Source organism: Stegostoma tigrinum, chromosome 1 (assembly GCF_030684315.1).
Source record: "Stegostoma tigrinum isolate sSteTig4 chromosome 1, sSteTig4.hap1, whole genome shotgun sequence".
Taxonomy (NCBI): domain Eukaryota; kingdom Metazoa; phylum Chordata; class Chondrichthyes; order Orectolobiformes; family Stegostomatidae; genus Stegostoma; species Stegostoma tigrinum.
In genome coordinates, this window is record NC_081354.1 from 123,686,321 (window position 1) to 123,709,191 (window position 22,871).

The following is a 22,871-nucleotide window of genomic DNA, read 5'->3' on the forward strand; positions in this document are numbered from 1 at the left end:
GTTGGGGCAGGGAGGGTCGGGTGTTAAAATCACTCTTTTTGAAAGTGTCACTCCCACCTGATTAGGAAGCAATCGCACGACCAAAGGGATGGCAGATATTGACCAACATTCCAGCAAACACATAAAAGACTGTAAACAGGGAAATATATGCCAAAAAGTTGAAGAAAGCTACAACAAAAAGGTTCTTGGGGGCACTTGTATATGAAACATAGAAAGCTAGCACAATGGTGCAGTAGCCAATCAGGAAGGCTATTGAAAGAGGGGCGGCACGGTGGCTCAGTGGGCGTGCTGGTGATGTTTGGGGACCAGGGTGACATGGAAGAGTTGCATTGGGATAACTTGCTACTGCATTCTGGGCACCAGGAACTTCCCAAGGTTTTGTGGAAATAGGATAGGCTCCCCGCTCCACAGAACAGCAGCCTGTTTGCTGCTTTGTCACCATGGTAAGGGTGATTTTGTAGCGTCACCAGAATTTTGGCAGCAGTGCCATGGCACTGGCCATGTGCAGAGGCGACGAGCTCAGTATAACGTGGTGAGATGGCACAGTGGCTCAATGGTTAGCACTGCCGCCTCACAGCACCAGGGAACCGGGTTTGATTCCACCTTCAGGCAACAATCTTTGTGGAGTTTGCACGTTCTCCCTGGGTCTGCGTGGGTTTCCTCCGGGTGTTCCGGTTTACTCCCACAGTCCAAAGATGAGCAGGCAGGGTGGATCGGCCATGCTAAATTGCCCATAGTATACATAGGGATGTATAAGTTAGCTGGATTAGCCAGGTGAAGTGCAGGGTTAAAGGGAAGGGTGATGGTCTGGTACGGACTGTGTGGACTTGTCAGGCCAATTGACCTGTTTCCACACTTTAGCGATTCTACAATTCTAGTGAATCCTATTTCAAGGGGTTTGGAACATAAGTGTAGGAAAGTCTTACTGCAACTTACAAGGTGCTGGTGAGACTATATATGGAAAACTGTGAACAAAAACAAAGTTGCTGGAAAAGCTCAGCAAGTCTTGCAGCATCTGTGAAGGAAAAACAGAGTTAACCTTTCAGTTATCCAGTGACCCTTCCTCAGAACTGGAGAGCTGTGAGCAGTTTTGGTCACCTTATTTAAGGAAAGATATCATTTCATTGGTGGCAGTTCAGAGAAGGTTTACTGGGATGATCCCTAGTGTGAAGAGATTGTCTTATGAGCAAAGACTAAACAGGTTGGGAATCTATTCATTGATGTTTGGAAGAATCAGAGGTGATCTCATGGAAACATATAGGATTATTAAGGGGCTTAACAGGATAAATGCTGAGAGGATATTTCCCTTCATGGGAGAGTCCAGGGCCAGAAGGCATGCTCTCAGAATAAAGCGAGCCAATTTAAGGCTGAGATGAGCAAGAATTTCTTCTTTCAGACGGTTATGAACCTTTGGAAGTCCTTGTCACAGAGAGCTGTTGGGGGGAATGGTTCCTGTGTGTATTTAAGGCTGAGATAAATAGATTCTTGATTGGTTATCTTCTACATCATGAGCTTTCATTTTCTGCAATAACCTTTGAGGCACTGCTTTATCAAGTGCCTTCTGCTTGTGCTGTGAAGGATTAGCCCTTCACAAAACTCCAATAAATTGATTAGAGATAATGGGAACTGCAGATGCTGGAGATTCCAAGATAATAAAATGTGAGGCTGGATGAACACAGCAGGCCAAGCAGCATCTCAGGAGCACAAAAGCTGACGTTTCGGGCCTAGACCCTTCATCAGAGAGGGGGATGGGGGGAGGGAACTGGAATAAATAGGGAGAGAGGGGGAGGCGGACCGAAGATGGAGAGTAAAGAAGATAGGTGGAGAGGGTGTAGGTGGGGAGGTAGGGAGGGGATAGGTCAGTCCAGGGAAGACGGACAGGTCAAGGAGGTGGGATGAGGTTAGTAGGTAGCTGGGGGTGCGGCTTGGGGTGGGAGGAAGGGATGGGTGAGAGGAAGAACCGGTTAGGGAGGCAGAGACAGGTTGGACTGGTTTTGGGATGCAGTGGGTGGGGGGGAAGAGCTGGGCTGGTTGTGTGGTGCAGTGGGGGGAGGGGATGCACTGGGCTGGTTTAGGGATGCAGTAGGGGAAGGGGAGATTTTGAAACTGGTGAAGTCCACATTGATACCATATGGCTGCAGGGTTCCCAGGCGGAATATGAGTTGCTGTTCCTGCAACCTTCGGGTGGCATCATTGTGGCAGTGCAGGAGGCCCATGATGGACATGTCATCAAGAGAATGGGAAGGGGAGTGGAAATGGTTTGCGACTGGGAGGTGCAGTTGTTTGTTGCGAACTGAGCGGAGGTGTTCTGCAAAGCGGTCCCCAAGCCTCCGCTTGGTTTCCCCAATGTAGAGGAAGCCGCACCGGGTACAGTGGATGCAGTATACCACATTGGCAGATGTGCAGGTGAACCTCTGATTAATGTGGAATGTCATCTTGGGGCCTGGGATGGGGGTGAGGGAGGAGGTGTGGGGACAAGTGTAGCATTTCCTGCGGTTGCAGGGGAAGGTGCCGGGTGTGGTGGGGTTGGAGGGCAGTGTGGAGCGAACAAGGGAGTCACGGAGAGAGTGGTCTCTCCGGAAAGCAGACAGGGGAGGGGATGGAAAAATGTCTTGGGTGGTGGGGTCGGATTGTAAATGGCGGAAGTGTCGGAGGATAATGCGTTGTATCCGGAGGTTGGTAGGGTGGTGTGTGAGAACGAGGGGGATCCTCTTGGGGCGGTTGTGGCGGGGGCGGGGTGTGAGGGATGTGTCGCGGGAAATGCGGGAGACGCGGTCAAGGGCGTTCTCAATCACCGTGGGGGGAAAGTTGCGGTCCTGAAAGAACTTGGACATCTGGGATGTGCGGGAGTGGAATGTCTTATCGTGGGAGCAGATGATTAAACTATGCTGACTGCACCTCGGGTTTTTCTAAGATATAATCTCTTTAGTGATCAATTTAAGACCTTCCCACAATGAGCTAACTGGACTACAGTTTCCTTTTTTGGACCTCTGTCTTGAACAGAGGGGAATCCAAGGACCAAGTGGGTGGAGCTTACGGTCACAGTCTGAATCATAGAAACCAGCAGCAGTGAGAAAGCATTTTGGAGAAATCACTATTTGCAGAGAATTCAGGATCCGCTAGCACTGTCAAACCTAAAGAAACAGGGCAACAGCTAAACAATTACACTCAGGCTTTTTAATCCTTGCCAACCAAAGGATTCCTAAGATTTAGTCCTGCATTTGCCTTTACCTTCCTCTCTATATGAGACATCCCTCCAATGTGTGTGTGTGGTGCATAGTTTCATCAAAGGGAAATCACGTTTAATCAATTTATTGGAGTTTTGTGAAGGGCTAATCCGTCACAGCATAAGAAGGCACTTGATAAAGCAGTGCCTCAAAGGTTATTGCAGAAAATGAAAGCTGATGATGCAGAAGATAACCAATCAAGAATCTATTTATCTCAACCTTAAATACACAAAGGAACCCTTCCCCCCAACAGCTCTCTGTGACCAGGACTTCCAAAGATTCATAAACGTCTGAAAGAAGAAATTCTTGCTCATCTCAGCCTTAAATTGGCCCGCTTTATTCTGAGAGCATGCCTTCTGGCCCTGGACTCTCCCATGAAGGGAAATATCCTCTCAGCATTTATCCTGTTAAGGTCCTTAATAACTCTATATGTTTCCATGAGATCACCTCTGATTCTTCCAAACATCAATGAATAGATTCCCAGCCTGTTTAGTCTTTGCTCATAAGACAATCTCTTCACACTAGGGATCATCCCAGTAAACCTTCTCTGAACTGCCACCAATGAAATGATATCTTTCCTTAAATAAGGTGACCAAAACTGCTCACAGCTCTCCAGTTCTGAGGAAGGGTCACTGGATAACTGAAAGGTTAACTCTGTTTTTCCTTCACAGATGCTGCAAGACTTGCTGAGCTTTTCCAGCAACTTTGTTTTTGTTCACAGTTTTCCATATATAGTCTCACCAGCACCTTGTAAGTTGCAGTAAGACTTTCCTACACTTATGTTCCAAACCCCTTGAAATAGGATTCACTAGAATTGTAGAATCGCTAAAGTGTGGAAACAGGTCAATTGGCCTGACAAGTCCACACAGTCCGTACCAGACCATCACCCTTCCCTTTAACCCTGCACTTCACCTGGCTAATCCAGCTAACTTACACATCCCTATGTATACTATGGGCAATTTAGAATGGCCGATCCACCCTGCCTGCTCATCTTTGGACTGTGGGAGTAAACCGGAGCACCCGGAGGAAACCCACGCAGACCCAGGGAGAACGTGCAAACTCCGCAAAGATTGTTGTCTGATGGTGGAATCAAACCCGGTTCCCTGGTGCTGTGAGGCGGCAGTGCTAACCATTGAGCCACCGTGCCATCTCACCATGTTATACTGAGCTCGTCGCCTCTGCACATGGCCAGTGCCACGGCACTGCTGCCAAAATTCTGGTGACGCTACAAAATCACCCTTACCATGGTGACAAAGCAGCAAACAGGCTGCTGTTCTGTGGAGCGGGGAGCCTATCCTATTTCCACAAAACCTTGGGAAGTTCCTGGTGCCCAGAATGCAGCAGCAAGTTATCCCAATGCAACTCTCCCATGTCACCCTGGTCCCTAACTATCACCAGCACGCCCTCCACAATGTCGCTGGGAAAATTCAGACCGTTAGCTCTGCTGTCAGACCTGCAAACTATTTCCAGCATTTTCTGTGTTTACAACAAAACCATGCCTTCATTCTGAAGTGATATTAAACGACACCAACATACCTGTATCAATGCTGATATTTGAAGACTTGAGTATCGTTTCTCCATTGAAACAGTTGACACTGATAGTGTAAAGAGTCCCAGTCTTGCGATCTGTTAGCTTCAAACTTCCATTTCTAGAATTATAATAAATATTAAATATATCAACATGATTTCAAGCAGCTGTAAAACATCATAACCAATAGGCGTTAAGGTGGAGCCCAAAGGACCACAGTATGGTGTTCAACAACTTATCATTTGAAAAATAAAAGCATCAATATACCTCAACAGTGTACTTAAACTATAGATAGTTTATTACACTTCAAAAGTGATAATACATCCTGTTTCCCTCCAGTGCATTAGACCAAAACCTGAAACAGTGTCCAGTATCCACAGGTCCCAACAGGAACTTTCTGCAATTAAAAAATGGGTCAAAGAGATCATTTGATGACATAGTGATAATTGATAACATCATTGGTGTAAGCATACGTTGACAGAGGCATTTTGTTTTGCGGAGAACTTTCAGCTCGTCTTCAAAAAGTGTAAGGAGATCATTGAAGCCTTTCAGACAGTGTTTCAGTTTTATATCTCAACCAAAAGACAGCAGTGTGGAGTTTTGAGTTTGCCTGGCTAACATTGCAATCTGGTCAGAATGAAATGAAATCGTGCTAGGGACTAGAGAAGTCAAAGTGTAAACAACAATGCCCTTTACTGACTTTATGCAGGAGGTTTTAACATTGATTTAAATATCCATTTGTTCATGGAGATCTTCATTGAGAAGTCTGTCCAAGCCCCCCTTGGTGTTTGGAGCTGTTCATACTTTCTACCAGATTGGGTACACTATCACCCTATGGAATGATAGAATTCCTATAGTGTGGAAGGCATCAAGTTTACACCAATCCTCTAAACAGCATCCCACCCAGACTGACTCCCTTACCCTATTCCTGTAATCCTACATGTTTTAAGCTAATCCACCTATCATGCGCATCCCTGGATACTATGGGGAATTTCCCATGACCAGTCCGCCTGACGTGCATATCTTTGGACTACGGGAGAAAACCTACGCAGACGTGGGGGAACGTGCAAACTCCACACAGACAGTCACCCGGGGGTGGAATCAAACCGAAGTCCCTGGCCCTGTGAGGCAGCAGTGCTAACCACTGAGACACTGTGCCGTCCACAATCACGTGATCCTTGCATCAATCACCAAGAGTTGCAGCGGGCAGCTGTGAATGAAGCCTGACTCAAGCTGTTCCTCCTGTTGTTGCTGCAAGTATTTCAAATGAATTGAAACAGAATTGAAAACAAACTATATTCAGTCCATTTCAGCAGTGGACACCCGGTGGCTTCAACTGCCTACTGCTCACCATTCTGACATGTCTAGAGCACATCAAAGCAGTCAATTGATATCAAGATAATAAAATGTGAGGCTGGATGAACACAGCAGGCCAAGCAGCATCTCAGGAGCACAAAAGCTGACGTTTCGGGCCTAGACCCTTCATCAGAGAGCCTAGGCCCGAAACGTCAGCTTTTGTGCTCCTGAGATGCTGCTTGGCCTGCTGTGTTCATCCAGCCTCACACTTTATTATCTTGGAATCTCCAGCATCTGCAGTTCCCATTATCTCAGTCAATTGATATCAGTTGTGATTAGAGACATGGATAATTTGGTGATGGGGCAAAAAGGAAATTCAGAGGTGTGCAAATCTCTACATCAAAGAAAGACTGAAAGTCGTCATGGGCCCTTAAAAAGAATTGACTTATATTAAGTTTAACCTGAGGCTCACTAGGCCTCAGGTAAGGGGTAAAGCTGAGAAGGTGGGACACTCATGGTGACATCAGCCAGCACAGTACAGTGTCAGTCTGTGTCACAAACAAGCCAGCCAGTCACCTGAATTCACAGAGCACGACCACCCCATCCCCAAAAGTCAACTCAAAAGTAAGAAGACACAATCTCCTGCCATTAATTTCTCTTTGTGATGCCACAGAAAGCTCCTGTACAGTCATCTACCAAAGAGCAGTGGTTCCAACGTTAGTTTACAATAACTTGCAGGGAGTAGGACATTTTGATTTGATTTGATTTGTTACTGTCACATGTACCTAGGCACAGTGAAAAGTTTTGTTTTGCATGCAGTGCAGGCAGATCATACCATAAAAAGATTGAATCAAGCGAGGAATACAAAGCTATGCCTGTAAAGGAGATGCACATAAAGCAATATCAAAAGTAGATTTCAAATTTGAGAGGTCCATTCAGAAATCTAATATCAGCAGGGAAGAAGCTGTTCTTGAATTTGTTGGTACGGGTGTTTAAGTTTTTGTGTTTTCTACCTGACGGGAGAGGTTAGTTAAAAGTAGCGAGGAGGGGTCTTTGATGATGTTGGATGCCTTTCCATGGCAATGAGAAGTACAGATGGAATAAATAGATGGGAGGTTGGTTTGAGCAATGGACTGGGTCGTATTCACAATTCTATGCAGTTTTTTATGGCCCTGGGCAGAGCAGTTGCTATACCAAGCCATGATGCACCCAGATAGAATTCTTTCTATTTTAGTATAGAATAGTAGCTGGACTTTCATTTTCCACTTTATCGTACAAAAGAAACCAAAAAGGTCCATGGCAACATGATCCAAGTTGCCTCTGTTATGTAACGTCTGTTTCTTCTATATAATAAAGCAGAAAATGAAAGTTCAACTGTTACTATCTACTAAAAGTCCCAAGAGGAAGGTATTTGTGACTTTGAGATCAAGTGAGATAGTGAGGTGTACTTTTTACTTGCTGTATTTTTGGACAGTGAGGCAGACACATAATGAGACACAGTGGCACCAGGAGTCTATGAGTTAAGCAAAAACTGCTTAATGACTAGGATTGGTCTGGCTGCAGTTAGTTACAGACTTGTGAGCGCAGCACACTCAGACACATTGACAAGCCTATGCCCAAGAAGCATCTCTCACCAACTCTCTGCACAGGGGGAGTTCAGGCAGAACTTGCAGACTCTGAGAAAAAACTACATTCTCAGAGAAGAAAACACCTGGGTCCACCCAAACAGCTATTGAATCAATATTGAATCTTGCTCAGCAGACAATATTATGTCACTGACGCCAAAGAAAATCAAAAGAACCATGAGAAACAGTGATAATGGGCGCTGCAGATGCTGGAAAATCCAAGATAACAAAGTGTGAAGCTGGATGAACACAGCAGGCCAAGCAGCATCTCAGGAGCACAAAAGCTGACGTTTCGGGCCTAGACCCTTCATCAGAGAGGATGGCTTTTGAACCAGGGAATTTGTTTCTCCATGGCTATCTTTTCCTACCATAATATTTATGTTATATTATCTGTGTATTTTCTGTCTTATTCATCAATGACTGTGTATGTGTTTCTGGTTTTAAAGGAGCATAGCTGAAGGTGCATAGCAGTAAAGGGTAATCCATTTTTCTTTGGCCATTTGTTAAAGAATAAGTTTACTTAGAATAAAATTATTTTCCTGTTAATGTCAAATCCCAGCATCAATTATGTTTATCTTAAATAACTGTCAGTCTTGCCAATTGATCATCTTGCTGATTTAGTTGAGTCATGACACAGTTGTAAAGGTTGTGGAACAGTGAGGCTCGGTTATCAGCACATTGTCACGACTCAATTAGAAGCAATGTGCTGACATCTTGGAATGAGTCTGTCAGTTACTTTAGCATCAAGTAGTAAATATTCCCAATAAAAGCAGTGATTTTTATCAGCTCTGAGTGAAAGCCACAAATCCATGCAATGTCTGTTTTGGAGACTATGCTCATAAAAAATGGGACATACTGTTGAAACTTTTCAACCTACACTTGTCAGGACAGACACAACATTGCCACATTTCAAAGCAAGCAACAAGTTATACTGCAGGGGAAATGAGTGCTAATCGGTTGCCAAGTCCATTCTCAATGGCTGGCATATGACCAAGGAGGATGCACCAGAAAAGTATTGACCCTTAAGTTTTTGTTTAATTTTTTAAAAATTGCAAAGTTTGTCTCCATTTCTTTTTTCTGTAGAGGACGGTTCTCTGGGAATGAATGTGCTTAGCAGAGGTTAGAGAACTTTTTATTCATTCAGTGTAACTTCCTTATTTCTGTACTCAGTTATGTCTCTACTTATGAAGCCCATGGTCCCAAATAGTTTGCTAATCATACTCTCAATTTGTATTGGCACTTTTCAAAACATGCATTGTCAAGCTCTTCTGTTCCTGTATATTGTCTTTGGAATTTTGCCATCGAGTCTATTTTGCCTCTCCCTGTTCTTTCTGTCAAATGCGTCACACTGAAAAAGAATGCTTATAGAGTCTTACAGATGTGCAGCATGGAAACAGACCCTTTGGTCCAACTCATCCATGTCGACCAGCTATCTTAAATTAATTTAGTCCCATTTTCCAGCATTTCGCCCATGTCCCTCTAAACACTTCCTATTCATGTACTCATCCAGATGCCTTTTAAAAGTTGTAATTGTACCCACCTTCACCACATCCTCTAACAGCTCATTCCATACACACACTACCCTCTGTGTGAAAAAATAGCTCCGTTGGTCCCTTTTAATTATTTCCCCTCTCACCATAATCCTATGCCCTTTAGTTTTGGACTCCCCTACCCTGGAGATAAAGGCCTTGGCTGTTCACCCTGTCCATGCCCCTCTATAAGATCACCCCTCAGCTTCCAACACTCCAGGGAAAATAGCCTCAGCCTATTCAGCCTCTCCCTATAGCTCAAACTCTCCAACCCTGTCAACATCCTGGTAAACATCTTTTCCAAACCCTTTCAAATTTAACAACATCTTTCCTGTAAGCACATAGACTGTTGCCCAAGACTGGAATTAAACCCGGGTCCCTGGCACTGTGAGGCAGCAGTACTACCTAAATCTTTTGATTTGTTTTCTCAGATTGATTCCAAAAACATACCCACTAATAATGTTCAACTATCTGACCTGTAGTTGTTAAGGCTGTCCTTGATTGATTAAGTGTGTGAGATTTACTATTCAGTTCTCTAGGACTTTCCCCATATCTAAAGAAGGTTGAAATATTAAGGCCAGTCCTTCAAACTTCTCCACTCCCACTTCCTTTAACAATCTGGAATGCAATCTGCCAAACCAGGTACTTATCTACCATAAACTAGTCTTTCTAGTACCTTCACCCATTCAAGTACTCTTTCAAGGGATGCGGGCATCATTGGCTGAGCTGGCATTTATTGCCCAGGCATAACTGCCCTTGAAATAAGTGGCTTGCTAGGCCATTTCAGAGGGTCAAGGCCCTCCTAGGCCAAGGGTCATCAACATTGCTGTGGATCTGGAGTCCAATGTAGGCCAAACCAGGTAGAAACATCAGTTTGCTTCCCTTATGGGCATTAAATACTCGATGGGTTTTTATGACAATCAACGGTGGCTTCATGGTCATCATTATTGTGTCCAGTTTTATATTTCAGATTTGTATTAATTGTATTTTAAATCTCACTACCTGCCATGATGGGATTCGAACTTATGTCTCCACAGCATTGGCCTGGGCCTCGCCATTACTTGTTCACTGACATTAACACAATATACAGTGATTCCACGATCTCTGCTCCTGTTGATATTTTATCATATTTCTCTTCCTAAATAAACAGTACTGCAAAAAACTTAAGTATTCTAGCCTTACCCTGCCTTTCTAACAATACATCATCCTTTTCATCCCTAATAGGACCCACTTCATATTTTTCTACACCATACCAATTTAAATGCTGGCAAATCTTTGGAATTCCTCTGTATGTTGACATCAAATGCCTTCCCCATCCACGACAGCAAACACACCTCCCTTTCTTCGTTTCCCTTCCTCATCCATGCACTTTGTATCCTCGATTAAGCACACTGTCTTTACCATTTTAAAGCCACATTTCCATTATTGTCCCCTATCATGTTGCCACATGGCTATCTATGCATTTAGCTCAACAACTTTATTCACCACAGTTTCCTTCTTAGTTTGCTCCCACCTAATGTGGTGTTACTTCCTTTTCTAGTACTGTCCAAACCTCTCACTTGGTGCACCTTTTTCCTCTTGCTACTTATATTTGCTGGTGACCACTCCCCTGCCAATTTAGTTTTTGATCCTCCTCAACCTGCAACAACATTTGCCCCAGTTCTATTGAGCTGCATCGCTTCTGAATAGTGCCTTCTATCTCATGGCTGGTTGCAATGCCACAAGAATCTGAAGCCCACTCAACTGCACCATGTTTCAAGGCATCCATCGACCCACTTATCTTCCTATTTCTACTCTGGGCAGCATGGAAATAATGCAGAGATAACTCCTGTCAAAGGCCTACTTTTTAACTTCCTCCCTAGCTCCTGAAAATCTGACTTTAGGACCTTAACATGTTACCTCTCAACGTCATTAGCAATAATCCGCATTATAACTCCCTCCTCCCGGAAGAAAACTCTGCACCCTCTCCATGATGTCCTTTATCCTGACACCAGGGAGGTCACACATCATACAGGACTCATGATTGCAGATGCAGAAATGCCTGCCTGCCTTCCCAACTAACGACAGCAGTCTCCTATAATAACTGCATTCTTTCTTCTTACTGTTTCCCTCCTGTTAGGTCCATAGTCCATCGGCTCTATGGTTTGGGCTGCACCCCTTCAAGGCACCATCACTACAAGCAAATTCTAATTCTGAATGTCTGTTTCAACATGGCACATGCTTCTACTACCTGCCCTTCTATCCTTCTGGATGGTTGCCCATCTAATATCAAGATCTCTCACTGCCTGTGGGGTGACCACTTCCTGAAACATATCACCCAGGAAACCCTCATCCTCCCTGCATCTGCAGCTTTTCCTCAAGACCAGAAATCCTGAGTTTGGAGTTGTAGCAGTTAGAGTCACTTCCAACTCACATGGTCACCAAGACATCTGAAGCGTCCTGAAGTTCCCACGTGGCAAGGGATTCCATGTCTCAGAAGCCCATCTATGATGTCCTTGATTGCTAAGCTTTCGTAGATTTTCTTCATATCAGTCTTGTTAGTGTTGTCCCTGTCGACAATAACATTTCACTCTGAAATAATCCTTTTATAATCAAGAGTTTCAACATTTTAAGGACTGTGTCATGTCTATGTGAAATCTGTGTTTAATCCATTCTGTGAACCTCTTCATATGAATCACAATTTCTGCCATGGAATCATCTTGGTTTCTATGTTGTAAATCCATAAAGCTTTTAGTGCATCTCTGCTTAGACGTTTCTGTTGTTGTTCATCGATTCTTCTTCTCTCAGTCTCGTTTATTAAAACATTCTTATTTCCAAATAATGGAGTGCTGCCAGCTGATAACATCGGCTAAAGTAGATGATATAGAGCAAATTCAAAAGCTGAGCAAGAGCTTTGATAATCTGAGCATCTACACCTCCTGATCTAGTAGTTCATTCTTTATAAAATGTACCAAATGGCCTCATTCTGCACTCTAATTTCTTTATATTCAAAGTTCTTTTGTATAAACATGTTCTGACTAAATTAACTTCCATAGAAATTTTAACAGGCTTCCACAAATGCTCATTATCCTCTGTCTTGCAAGCCTGTGATTGGAACTTTGTCCTTCTCAATAGGGTGAAAGCTAGATGCAGAATGCATATTTGACTGTCTCCAACTTGCCCCAGCTGAAAATGAATCAATGAATTTCTCACGCCCTTCAGCCAGCAGTGGAAGAGAGCGACACTGCCATCTAGTGATCTTCCAATTAAAATCAAGGAGTGAAAATATTAATTTTTAGGATTTTTTTTTAAAACTGAAGTTAAAAATAATTTGATCAAGAAACAATATTTTGAAACAACTCTCAGGGAGGGGTATGATAACTGGATCATACATTTAATTATTTTGTGACTCTGAATGCCTCAGGAAGGATATTAATAATACTTGCCATGTTCAGGAAATTTGGCATGAATGAATGACTTCAGGACTGTGCATTCATAATTTAAAGGAGAGTCTGAAAGATGAGCTTACTTTTGTTAGAGAACAGAGAGTTGAGAGGAAAGGGGACTGATTTATAGCTGAAGTCTTAACTATAACCCAAACTGAAACAAACAGCGATGGTACGAATATTGTCAAGACTCAAATCTGATGAAGTCTTGCAAGCGTAAGTGTCTAGTGTAACCGATTAACAAGCCTCACGGTAAGCATCCAAGGTTTGCATCTTAAACAGGCAGCAGCCTTATTTAAATATTTAAATCAAGTTCCAACATTTATCATCAGACATCTCAATCCAGAATTTGTTAAAAATAATAAATGTGAACATGACACAAACCCAGCCTAGTGATCCATGGCACAGTGCAGCCTTGCCAGGAGTCCTTAAAACAGGAGGTTGCACCAAAACAAGCAAACAAAGAATTCTTGCAATTCTGTGGGCCCATGCATAGAAAAGAGAAAGGAACATCACAGGTTGGTCAGGGCGGTAAAGAAGGCATTTGACATGCTTGCCTCCATTGCTCAGGCCATCAAGTATAAGACCATAAGACATAGGAGTGGAAGTAAGGCCATTCGACCCATCGAGTCCACTCTGCCATTTAATCATGGCTGATGGGCATTTCAACTCCACTTCCCTGCACTCTCCCCATAGCCCTTGATTCCTTCTGAGATCAAGAATTTATCGATCTCTGCCTTGAAGACATTTAACATCCCGGCCTCCACTGCGCTCCGTGGCAATGAAGTCCACAAGCCCACCACTCTCTGGCTGAAGAAATATCTCCTCATTTCCATTTTAAATTTATCCCCTTTAATTCTAAGGTTGTGCCCACGGGTTCTAGTCTCCCCACCTAACGGAAACAACTTCCCAGCGTCCACCCCTTCTAAGCCAGACATTATCTTGTAAGTTTCTATTAGATCTCCCCTCAACCTCCCAAACTCTAATGAGTACAATCCCAGGATCCTTAGCCATTCATCATACGTTAAACCTGCCATTCCAGGGATCATCTTGTGAATCTCCGCTGGACCCGCTCCAGAGACAGTATGTCCTTTCTGAGGTGTGGACCCCAAAATTGGAGACAATATTCTAAATGGGGCCTAACTAGAGCTTTATAAAGCCTCAGAAGCACATCGCTGCTTTTATATTCCAACCCTCTTGAGATAAACGACAACATCACATTCGCTTTCTTAATCATGCTGTGACTCTACCTGCAAGTTAACCTTTAGAGAATCCTGGACCAACACTCCCAGATCCCTTTGTACTTCTGCTTTATGAATTTTCTCACCGTTTAGAAAATAGTCCATGCCTGTATTCTTTTTTCCAAAGTGCAAAACCTCGCATTTGCTCACGTTGAATTTCATCAGCCATTTCCTGGACCAAAATACTAAAGTGTCTAAATCTTTCTGCAGCCTCCCCACCTCCTCAGTACTACCTGCCTGTCCACCTAACTTCATATCATCGGCAAACTTTGCCAGAATGCCCCCAGTCCCTTCATCCAGATCATTAATATACAAAGTGAACAGCTACGGCCTCAACACTGAACCCTGCGGGACACCACTTGTCACCAGTTGCCATTCCGAAAAAGAGCTTTTTATCCCAACTCTCCGCCTTCTATCAATCAGCCAATCCTCAATCCAAGCCAGTAGCTCACCTCGAACACCATGGGCCCTCACCTTACTCGGCAGCCTCCCGTGAGGCACCGTATCAAAGGCCTGTTGGAAGTCTAGATAGATAACATCCACTGGGTTTCCCCGGTCTAACCTACTTGTTACCTCTTCAAAGAATTCTAACAAGTTTGTCAGGCACGACCTCCCCTTACTAAAACCATGCTGACTTGTTCTAATCTGACTCTGCACTTCCAGGAATTTAGAAATCTCATCCTTGACAATGGATTCTAGAATTTTACCAACTACCGAGGTTAGGCTAATCGGCCTATAATTTTCCATCTTTTGTCTTGATCCTTTCTTAAACAAGGGAGCTACAACAGCAATTTTCCAACCATCTGGGACTTTCCCTGACTCCAGTGACTTTTGAAAGATCACAACCAAAGCCTCGGCTATTTCCTCAGCCACCTCCCTCAGAACTCTAGGATGTAGCCCATCGGGGCCAGGAGATTTATCAATGTTTAGACCTTTTAGCTTTTCTAGCACCTTCTCTTTTGTAATGCCTACCATACTGAACTCTGCTCCCTGGCTCTCCCTAATTGTTGGCATACTACTCATGTCTTCCACTGTGAAGAGTGATGCAAAATACTTATTAAGTTCTTCAGCTATTTCCTTATCTCCCATCACTAGCCTTCCAGCATCAATTTGGAGCAGCCCAATGTCTACTTTTGCCTCTCGTTTGTTTCTTATGTATTGAATGAAGCTTTTACTATCATTTCTAATATTACTAGCTAGCCTACCTTCATATCTGATCCTCTCCTTCCTTATTGCTCTCTTTGTTATCCTCTTTGTTTAGGGGTTGGGGTGTTATGTTGTGATTGTACATGATGCTGCTGAGGGTTCTTCTGGAGCACAGAGTACAGTTCTGGTTGCCCTGCTATAGGAAGGATATTATTAAATTGAAAAGGTGCAGAAAAGATTTACCAGGATGTTGCTGAAACTGGAGGGCTTGCGTTATAAGGAGATGCTGGTAAGACTGGGCCACTTTTTCACCTGGAGTGTCAAGAGGCCAAGAGGTGGCTTTATAGAGGTTTATAAAATCATGAGGGGCATAGATGAGATGAATAGCCAAGGTCTTTTCCCCAGGCTGGGGGTATCCCAAACTAGATGGCACAGATTTAAGGTAAGAGGGGCAAGATTTAAAAGGGACCTGAGGGGCAACTTTTTCCACACAGAGAGTGGTTCGTATGTGGAATGAATTACCAGGGGAAGTGGTGGAGGCTGATGCATTACAATATTTAAAAGACATTTGGACAGGTGCATTTTGAGGGATATGGGCCAAATGCAGGCAAATGGGACTAGTTCTATTTAAAAAACCCAGTCGGCATGGACCAGTTGGTCCGAAGGATTTGTTTCTGTGTTGAATGACTCTCTCTCTTTTCCTTGAACAGTTCCTCCCCGTCACCTCCTTAAAGTACTCCAAGTTAGATCATTCACATTGCAGTCACAAAAACAGAACATATTGGAAAAACTTAGCAGCTCTGGCAGCATCTACAGAGACTGAAACAGAGTTCAATATGACACTTCTGAAGAATCACACTCAAAGTGTTAATTTTGCTTCCATCTCATTGATCCTCTGCTTTTGTTTCAGATTTCTAGCATCCACAGAATTTTGCTTTCATTAGAACAGCAGTCTATTTCCTGGCTGCTCAGAGTTTCAAAATTCCAAAGAGAGTTTGCAGTGTAGCCAGGCAAAATTTGCAGAAAGACAAAAACAGGCCCATAATCTTAATCTTCAGAATATTGAGAGGCATAGATGATATACACACAAAGCAGTTATCTGACTTCAGCTAAAAGCACAGAATAACAAAACTAGATTTAAATTTATGAGAAAGGGTGACCAGACCTGAAATATTACCTATAATTTCTCTCTACAGATGCTGCCAGACCTGCTGCGTGTTTCCAGCAATTTCTGTTTTCATTTCTGATTCACAGCATCCGCAGATCTTTTGGTTTTATGTTATTTCAGTGTCAGGTAGCAATAGTGTGTTAAAGACAGGCTCTGCCTCATATGTTTAATGCAGTTTTTGGATAAAATAAGTAATTAGATGGGTAAAAGTGAATGCAGAATGTGCACTACATACGCGTTTCAAAAATATGGTGGCTCACAAGAAGCTTGTTGTAAAATTCAGGAATTGAGCAAAAGATGAATTACATTAGCATGGATAGAGCCTGTTTAATGGACAGAAGACAAAGTTTCAGTCAATGGGTTCTACTTTGTGAAGGGGAGAATTCTGTTTGACACACACAGCAGTCAATACTGGATCCACATTTGTTCTCATATGGATGACTTGGACTTGGATTCAGAAAACATGACCATGACATCTGCTAACTGGACAAGAGGACATGGCTTGCTAAATATTAGCCACTGTATTGAATACAGCAGGAATACACAGTTTAATGGAATGGATAGACAGATAACATACGATTCAAATGCGAATAAATGTGTGAAACATTTGGGGAGAGTGAAAACCAGGATCAGTAGTACACATCAAAAGAACTATTGAAAGGGTATGGATACATCACAATATCCAAGGGTTAAGTATATATTTCTCTAAGTATAGAACAGTACATTCAGAAGGAGGCCCATCAAGTGTTTGAAATAGTAATCCAGATAATGTTATTAAAATGCTTTTTCAAGTATTTATCCAACTCCCTTTGAAGGCTATTATTGAATCAGTGTCCACCATCCTATCACATTATGCATTTCAAATCTTAACCATTGCTCATATACAAAAGATTCATCCTCGTGTAATCCCTGCTTGTTTGACAATCCCATTCTTTCTGGTTAACAATACTCAGCCACTGAAAACAGTTTTATTTATTTCCTTTACCTAAACAATTAATTATTTTAAATGCTCAGATCAAAACACCTTTTAGCCCTTACTGCTCTGATGTGCAGAATCTCAGTTTCTCCAGAATGTCCATATAACTGTAATCCCTGTCATTTCTAAAACCTACTGCCCAGAATTGGACATTATAGTCTATCTGGGACTGAACAAGTGCTTATATATTAACATTAGCCACCTGTTTATAAAGACCAGGATCCCAGATGCTGCATTAACTATTTTGTTATCTTATGGTGCAGCATTCACCAATCAGTGCACAGACACTCCTAGGTCCATAAGTCAAATAGTGGTAGAGTCTCTACCTCAAGACCCAGTTTAGGATGTCATGGCTACAGAGATATATCATGGCATGTCAAACAAGTTAATTAAAATAATATATTCCTAGATCTCTCTCTCTTCTCATATCCCTTCAGAATTGTAGCAAGCAGTTTGTATGGTATGCCTTCATTCTTTGTCCACCTCACACTTCTCTGTGTTCAAATTTTCTCTGTCACATGTCTGCCCATTACCTCGGTCCTGAAGTCCTCTTGGTGTCAATGACAATCTTACTTACTGTTTACGACACTTCCACATTTTGTGACATTTGCAGATTTCAAAATTTTGCTTGTACCCTCATCCAAGTCATTAAAATAGCATTACAACAGCAGTGGTCCTAAATAGTGAACCTTTAGGGGAAACTTCACTGTGAACTGCCCTCACAGCTATTCACAATAAATCTGCTTTACTATCCCTCAGCTAATATTACCGATACTACTTCTGACACTTTTACTTCATGAGCTATTATTTCACGAACAAGCCTACCATGGGGCCATTAATCAAACGGCCTTTGGAAATTGCAATAATCAACTGCACTACCTTCAGTCACCATCTTACAATGTAAGAAATGGGAGCAGCCCTTGGAGCTGCATTCAACATAATAAATAAATTCCATGTAATGCCCTGATTAAAGTGGCCTCTGCAAAAAAACTCAACCAAACTATTTAAACAGAATTTGCTCTTACCAGCTCTGTACTGATTCAATCTTTTGTCCATGTTTTGTCCATGATTGACTAAATGGTGACTAACATTTTCCCAGATTATTGTTGCTAAATTTTTTTCTGAAAATCAATGTTAAAGTGGCAGGCCTATAATCACGACAGTTTTATTATTCTCCCCTTTATTGAGCCAAGATGTAATTCTTGCAATTTTCCAATCCTTTTACACCTTCCACAGTCTTTTGTTGTAACACATTGTTTTCCTCATTCAGTCCACATTCAGAAATAAAGTCAAACAAAACAATACATTCCTCACAGCATCAGCTCATCCAAATTGTATAACCTATCCACAACCTATTCTTAACCTATTCATAGAGCTACAAGTTTCCAAATATCCACTCTTTATGTTTTTATGCTTTTCTAGAAGATCTAATTGATTCCATTGTATGTTAGCTACCAATCTACAAATACCCTAGAGAATAACACTTCTAGCTTGAGTCAATAATGTTCCTGATTTAACAAACCTGCCGAGAGATAAACAACCCTGCCATAAGTAATTTTCACAATGCGGATGCAAGGACAGGACCAAATCATAGAGTCATACAGCATGAAAACAGACCCTTTGGCTCAACTCCATGCCGACCAGGTTTCTTAAATTGAACTAGTCTCATTTGCCTGCATGTGACACATATCCCTCGAAACATTTCCAATCCATGTTCCTGTTCAAGTGTCTTTTAAGTATTGTAATGGTATCCACCTCTACCACTTCCTCTAGTAGCTCGTTTCAGACACGCACCATCCTCTGTGTGAGAAAACTGCCTCTCAGGTCCATTTTAAATTTTTCCCCTCTCACCTTAAACCAATGTCCTCTAGTTTTCAACTTTCCCAGCATGGGGAAAAGACCGTGGCTATTCACTCTATTCATGACCCTCACAATTTTATAAACCTCTATAAGATCACGCCTCAGCTTCTGATGCTCCAGGTAAAAAAAGTCCCAGGCCATCCAGCCTCTCCTTATAACTCAACCCTCCAGTCTCAGTAATATTCTGGTAAATCTTTTTTGCACCATTTCCAGTTTAATAACATCCTTCCTACAGCAGGATGATCAGAATTGTACACAGTACTCCAAATGTGCACTTACCAATGTTTTGTAGGGCTATTATACCATGTCATAACTCCGCTGCTCAATGCTCTGATTAATGAAGGCAAGCGTGCCAAATGCCTTCTACACTCACATGTCTATCTGTAACGCCACTTTCAAGGAACAATGTATCTGCACCCCTAGGTCTCTCTGTTTGACAATACTCCCGAGGGCCCTGCTACTTATTGTGTAAGTCTTGCCATCATGCAACATTTATCTCAATTAAACACCCTCTGCCATTTCTTGGCCCTCTAGTCCAGATGATCAAGATCAGGTTGTACATAACCTTCTTCACTATGCATTACACCACCAATTCTGGTATCATCTGTAAACTTACTAACCATGCCTCCTATATTCTCATCCAAATCAGTTAAATAAATGATGATCAGTGGACCCATAACCGATTCTTGTGGACACTGTTGGTCACAGGACTCCTGTCCAAAATAATAACCCTCTACCTCCACCCTCTGTCTCCTACTGCTCTCCCTGGATCCCTTGTGATCAAACCTTACTAATTAGTCGACCACATGGAACCTTGTTGAAGGTCTTACTAAAGTCCATGTAGACAATGTCCACCACACTGCCTTCATTCATCTTATTGGTAACCTCTTCAAAATACTTAATTAAGTTTTCGAGATGTGATTTTCCTCTCAGAAAGCCATGGTGACACTCCCCATTCAGTCCTTGCATTTCTAAATCATGTCTGTCAAGCGTTCTCTCCAACAACTTACCCACTATTGACATCAGGCTCAATGGTAAATAATTCCCTGGTCTTTCCTTGCAGCCTTTCTTAAACAATGGCACATTAGTCACCCTCCAGGCTTCTGGCACGTCATCCTGGCAGTCAACGATATAAATATCTGTGAGGGGCAGTCAAGTTATTGCTGGAGACCCATTTCCATTCTCCAGGATTTTATCATGATTATTTTTAAAGCTGTTAGGCTTTCTAGTTAACCCATCTGAGACCCTGCCCACTTCACTGCACATGCACACCACCTCACAGTCCAAGTGCTAGCTTAAACACATCATGGTATCTCCATACTCTCATTGGAACTCCAAGTCATAACTAGCCTCTATGCCATCTCCAAAGCTACACAACTTGTATCGAATATTGGAAGACATCAGAAGCTATGTGGACATGAAAACAATAACTTTTAACAATTGAATGGAACTCATATACACTTGATACAGAAAAGAAATCTCTCATTTTTGAAGCTCATTCAGAGGTTTTAAATTCCCTCAAGTGCTCAATCTTCTATAACTACAAATTTCTATTAAGTAATTACATCATAGAAATTAATCTTTTAACAATCTTGTTAAGCCACCCCTGACACAATAAGAGCTTTGGGTGCTTCTGAAATTCAGACAGCATTTAGAATGACCACGGCTGTAATCATAGCTCTTCTGAAATCTCAACAATGAGCTCTATTGAAATTCGCGAGCAGATACTAAAAGATGTTACTAAGCTATACCAGTTGGCTTGTAAATCTAAGCAATCCAAATGTCCATTTTTCACTTAAACTGCAGCTCATGAGTTTTTTCTCATTTTTAAATCATTTCAGATCATGGCACTTCTCCAGATTTTATCTTTACTTCAAATGTGATTCCTATTCTGAGAGTTAAGACCCTCAGAACAGTGAAAATGGAGCTACAAAAATTTTGCATTAATTTCAAATGGTCCTGCCGAGGTTGAGTTTCTGCCGATGTGATTCATAGCCCGTCCGCTGCCAGCAAAGTGAGATTTCTTGTTAATGGGGTTGGGACATGCAAATCCATGTCTTGCTGCTAGTTTTAAAGGAATCCAGATTCAGCCTGTTCTCACAAAAATCTGGGCCGCAAAACAACTTATGCGTGGAAGACAGCCACTCAGCCCATCTAGTCCATTACAGTTCCCTGTGGGGAATTGCAGTTTGTCTCACACCTGTTCCTGAAGCCATAGCCCTGCGGGTTTACCTCCTTCGTGTGCCCAACCAATTTCCTTTTGAAATCCTTGACTGTCTGCATTTACAGCGTCCTTGTGGATGTAAGCATCAGATCAACAACTGCAGCCTTTCCAAATAAAGCTTGCAGCCAAAGTCCCATAATCTCTGGAACTATTCTGATAACTTGCTTCTGTATCCTCTCAAAACCCACACTTCTTTGCTAACACTTGGTGTTTCTTTGAACCACTTATCTCTTTTGTTTCTCGCATCTCTGTTGTATGTTTACACTTGTCCTGGTACTTCCCTTCGTTAGCAAACTGAAACCTGTTGGACGTTGCCATTTTCTGCTCTATTCAAATGGAGCATGTAAGAAATGTACTCTAATACCACAGGTGACTTCAATACATATGTAATTTGGAAGAGTCAGGTTGACAAAACTATCTTAGAAAATAAGCTTATTAAGTGGCTTCAGGACAATTATTTAGTACCTTCCAGAGCCAACCAGGAAACAGGTCCATAGATCTAGTAATGTGCAGCGAGAAAGGCTTAATTAATAACTTCAAAGTAAAGGAGCCTACAGCTGGCAATAATCATGATAGAATTTAATATTCAGATTGTAAAGGAGAAACATGGGCCCATGACTAGAGTTTTAATCTGAAATAATGCTAACTATGAGGGCATGAAGGGAAAGCTGGCAAACGCAAAATGGGAATCTAAGTTGAAAGTTAGGTCCGTGGAGTTTCAATGGCAAATCTTAAAGGAGATGTTCAGTTACTTTCAGCAAAGATTTATCTCAGTTTAAAGAAAGGCTCTTTGAGAATGAAGCATCACCGTGGCTAAATAAGTCATGTAAAGACAGTATTAAATTTAAACAAATACTGCACAAACCTGCAAAGATTACTGATAAGTCAGAGGTTTGGGCAGGATTTAAGAATGAGCATTGAAAGACTAAAAAGGACATAAGGCAACAGAAAGCAAATTATGAGAGTAAACTAGCAGGTGATATAAAATCAGTTAGCCAACACCTTTCTGCAAGTACTTGAATAGGAGAAGAGTAACTAAAGATAGAATTGATCCCATAGACAGTGAGTCAGATAAATTGAAATGGAAAAGAACCACATGGTGGAGGATGTCAACTGGTATTTTTAATCTGTTGTCAAAATATTTACTCATTACTTCTTCTATCTTGTTCTTATCTACAATGAACTCCATTCTCACTCTCTAGAGGACCAACTCTCACTTTTCTTACCTACAGAAACACCTGTGATTTGTTTTTACATTTCTAACTAACTTCCCCTCATATTCTAATTATTTGTTTTGATTAACCTTTTAGGCATTCTCTGCTGTTCTTTACATTCTGATCTGTCTAATCAGGACCTGATCTATCCTGTTACTCGATTATATAGTCTTTTTCTTAAGAATACTTAGTGAACTTCCCAAGTATAATCAAGAGGTACTAGGGAGGGAAAAACTTACAACAATCACCAATACCAGGAAAAAGATGCTAGACAATGATTGGGCCTACAGGCTAATAAATGTACAGGATCAGATGGCCTACATCAAATGTCTTAAAATAAATGGTGGCAGGTTGTAGATGCATTGGCTAGAATCTTCCAAAATTCCTGAGATTCTGGAGGGGCCTGGGTCAT

General features: G+C 42.1%; 1 protein-coding gene across 3 annotated transcripts in view; it reads right to left on the bottom strand.

The window, feature by feature from the left end:
* Positions 1-22,871, bottom strand: part of LOC125459762 (uncharacterized) — a 119,527-nt gene that overhangs the window by 79,490 nt on the left and 17,166 nt on the right. For all 3 annotated transcript variants that reach the window (XM_059648356.1, XM_048546591.2, XM_048546581.2), the window contains exon 3: positions 4,764-4,876. In XM_059648356.1, the coding sequence (XP_059504339.1) occupies positions 4,764-4,876 (113 nt within the window). The remainder of the gene's footprint in view (positions 1-4,763; positions 4,877-22,871) is intronic.